General features: G+C 39.3%; 1 protein-coding gene across 1 annotated transcript; it reads right to left on the bottom strand.

Annotated features, from left to right (window-relative positions):
• C20H5orf58 (chromosome 20 C5orf58 homolog) lies at positions 1 to 2,770 on the bottom strand. Its single transcript, XM_013972665.2, is given in 4 exon segments — positions 1 to 16; positions 1,202 to 1,379; positions 1,382 to 1,399; positions 2,605 to 2,770. Coding segments are annotated over 4 exon segments (306 nt in total). The 5' UTR covers positions 2,699 to 2,770.

Raw genomic sequence — 3,985 nt, 5'->3', positions numbered from 1 at the left:
TCAATGTGGCTGGAATCTGGAATGTGTAGGGAATGAAGAATGAGGTAACAGAAAGGAGAGGTAGGCAGGGTCTGATCTCAAGGTCTTATAGTCCATTTTAGGAGGTCTGGACTTAGTCCTGAGGACAATGATGAGCCAATGAGCATTTTTAGCAGATTTATATTTCAGAAAGGTAATCCTTGCTGTTGAGATTGCTTTTGAGAGATGATGAATTAAGCAAAGGTAACCCTATTCCTTTACATCAGACTCCTCACAGCCTCTGTTAATAGGTACTGTGAATTTGTGACAGAATTATTTAGCATAAAGCCCTTCCCAAAATTATTTGATCATCAGTTCACTGATTCCATTTATAATATCTATTAACATCACCTGAGACAGCAGTATTCCTGGATCAGTCCATGAAATGCTTGGGAAATGCTTCAGTCAGTTCAGCCGCTCAGTAGTGTCTGACTCTTTGTGGCCCCATGGACCGCAGCATGCCAGGCTTCCCTGTCCATCACCAATTCCCGGAGTCTACTCAAACACATGTCCATTGAGTCAGTAATGCCATCCAACCATCTCATCCTCTGTCATCTCCTTCTCCTCCACCTTCAATCTTTTCCAGCATCAGGATCTTTTCAAATGAGTCAATTCTTTGTATCAGGTGGCCAAAATATTGGAGTTTCAGCTTCAGCATCAGTCCTTCCAATGAATATTCAGGACTGATTTCCTTTAGGATGGACTAGTTGGATCTCCTTGTTGTCCAAGGGACTTTCAAGAGTCTTCTCCAACACCATAGTTCAAAAGCGACAATTCTTCAGTGCTCAGCTTTCTTTACAGTCTAACCTTCACATCCATACATGACTACTAGAAAAACCATAGCTTTGACTAGATGGACCTTTGTTGGCAAACTAATGTCTCTGCTTTTTAATATGCTGTCTAGGTTGGTCATAGCTTTTCTTCCGAGGAGCAAGCATCTTTTAATTTCATGGCTGTAGCCACCATCTGCAGTGATTTTGGAGCCCCCCAAATAAAATCTGTCACTGTTTCCATTGTTTCCCCATCTATTTGCCATGAAGTGATGGGGCCAGATGCCATGATCTTAGTTTTCTGAATTTGAGTTTTAAGCCAACTTTTTCACTCTCCTCTTTCACTTTCATCAAGAGTATCTTTAGTTTTGTTCGCTTTCTGCCATAAATGTGGGAAATGCTTAGGAGAATACATGAAAAAACATAACAGGCACTCCCTACTTGGTGCCCAACTAACAGCCACTTCCCTCTTCTTCCTGGGGCACAACTTGATTGCACTTGAGGTGATCCTCTCCCCAGTTTCAGCAGTATGTTCTGACTGGTCTAAACTGGTTGTGGCAGTCCTAGTCTCCTTGGTGGTAACTGCTGTAGGATGTACATGTGGTGCAAATCTGGCCAATGAAAGGAAAGGGAAAATGTGCTAGAGGGATCTGGAGAAAGGATTATTTAAGAGACACAGGCAGAGAGAATGTCTGTATATGATCATGTTTGCAGGTAATGACCATGAGAAGTGATAAACAGAGTGAACATAACAGAGCAGAAAATATGAAAACCTAACACCTGATGAAACCTTTAAAACCCTGAATTAACTTTAGGGTTGCCCAACCTTAAATCTTATTATTGTTTCTTTATTGCATAATCAGTGTTAAATTGGTATTTTGTTACTTGTAGAAAGGTCTTTTAACTGACACAGAGGCTGTCTTCATATATCAAGAGTTGTCATAAGAATAACTACATATTAAGTGATTTTCATGGTTAGAAAAATGACCAATGGGTGAAAGGAACAGGGAAAATATTTTAGCTAGTCCATGATGAGACACTGTGTAATATAGAATAGACTGGTAACAGAGAGAGTTTTCCAACACAGAGAGAGTTTTTCTCAACACAGGAAATGTTTGGTCAAGAATAGATGAAATATTCAATCACAGAAATTCTACATGCCTGGAATAAAATTACAGAATATGTCTGTAAGGTGAGTGACTAAATATCATGATCTATAAGGCCTAATCCTACTAGAATCATCAATTCACACAATCAAGCAAACTTACAAGTTTTGACTTAGAAGGAACTTTAGAGACTTAGTAATGATTAGTGGATAAAGATACTGAATTTTGCAGACTGTGACATCACTGTATAATAGTTTGTTGAAGGGAAGGATGAGGAGTAAATTTAAAGGGGTTAGTTAGACATCATAAGGTTTCTATAAGGAGGAGAATGGGACCACTGAGGATGAGATGGTTGGATGGCATCACCGACTCCATGGACGGACATGAGTTTGAGCAAGCTCTAGGAGTTGGTGATGGACAGGGAAGGCTGGCATGCTGCAGTCCATGGAGTTGCAGAGTCGGACACGACTGAGTGACTGAACTGAAGCTTTTTATAAAATGTTGGGGATGAAAATTCAAGTCTGCTATCTTTCAGGTCAATGCTCAAACATAATGCATCTTCAGAGTTCATACTACATTGTAAACATGGCTTAAGAAATAGAGAAATCCTAATGAACAGGCAAAATTCAGTTACACCCGGCAGAAGCACAAACTGACTACTTTTTATAACAATGAGTTGCAAACATTTTAATTCAGTGATTACTACTTACCATTCAGTTTCTTTAGCTCCAAAGAAATTGTGTTAATGTTTTTAATTATGGCTTCCACATTTAGTTTACGGTCAGTAACATTATTCTTAATCATCTGGTTCGAAAAAGAAACAATGTACAAATCAGAAGTATGTATGTATACTTTAAAAACACATGAAAAGTTGCCCAACACCACTCATTATCAGAGAAATGCAAATCAAAACCACAATGAGGTACCATTTCACACCAGTCAGAATGGCTGCGATCCAAAAGTCTACAAGCAATAAATGCTGGAGAGGGTGTGGGGAAAGGGAATGCTCTTACATTGTTGGTGGGAATGCAAACTAGTACAGCCACTATGGAAAACAGTGTGGAGATTCCTTAAAAAACTGGAAGTAGAACTGCCATATGACCCAGCAATGCCACTGCTGGGTATATACACCGAGGAAACCAGAATTGAAAGAGACACGTGTACCCCAATGTTCATTGCAGCACTGTTTATAATAGCCAGGACATGGAAGCAACCTAGATGTCCATCAGCAGATGAATGGATAAGAAAGTTGTGGTACATATACACAATGGAGTATTACTCAGCCATTAAAAAGAATACATTTGAATCAGTTCTAATGAGGTGGATGAAACTGGAACCGATTATACAGAGTGAAGTAAGCCAGAAAGAAAAACACCAATACAGTATACTAACACATATATATGGAATTTAGAAAGACGGTAACAATAACCCTGTATACTAGACAGCAAAAGAGACACAGATGTATAGAACAGTCTTTTGGACTCTGTGGGAGAGGGAGAGGGTGGGATGATTTGGGAGAATGGCATTGAAAAATGTATAATACCATATAAGAAACAAATCGCCAGTCTAGGTTCGATGCAGCATACAGGATGCTCAGGGCTGGTGCACTGGGATGACCCAGAGAGATGGTACTGGGAGGGAGGTGGGAGGGGGGTTCAGGACTGGGAACACGTGTACACCCGTGGCAGATTCACGTTGATGTGTGGCAAAACCAACACAGTATTGTAAAGTAAAATAAAATAAAAATAAATAAATAAAATAAAAATACTCAAATTTTCAGCACTTCTGGAAGAAGAAAATCTGTTATTACTAAAATTTTAGTGAAATTATAGTTTCTTTAAATGGTTAGAATTCTCACACAGGAAGTCATCAACTTGTTACTATTTTTCCAACTGAAAACACCTCTAACCAGAATTCTTAGGATGAGGCTGCTTCTTTAATCAAACCATATCCATACAATGGAGCCCTTACAATGGAAATACAGATGTCCCCATTTCAGAAATCCTCAGAACTTGTAAAACTACCTTGTGTCTGGGTGCTCAGTTGCTTCAGTCCTTTCTGATCTTTGCCCTTCTATGTACTGTATCCTCG

This window comes from Capra hircus, chromosome 20 (genome assembly GCF_001704415.2).
Source record: "Capra hircus breed San Clemente chromosome 20, ASM170441v1, whole genome shotgun sequence".
Lineage (NCBI taxonomy): Eukaryota > Metazoa > Chordata > Mammalia > Artiodactyla > Bovidae > Capra > Capra hircus.
The sequence above is the reverse complement of the archived record's forward strand: the minus strand, read 5'-3'. Positions and strand labels throughout refer to the sequence as shown.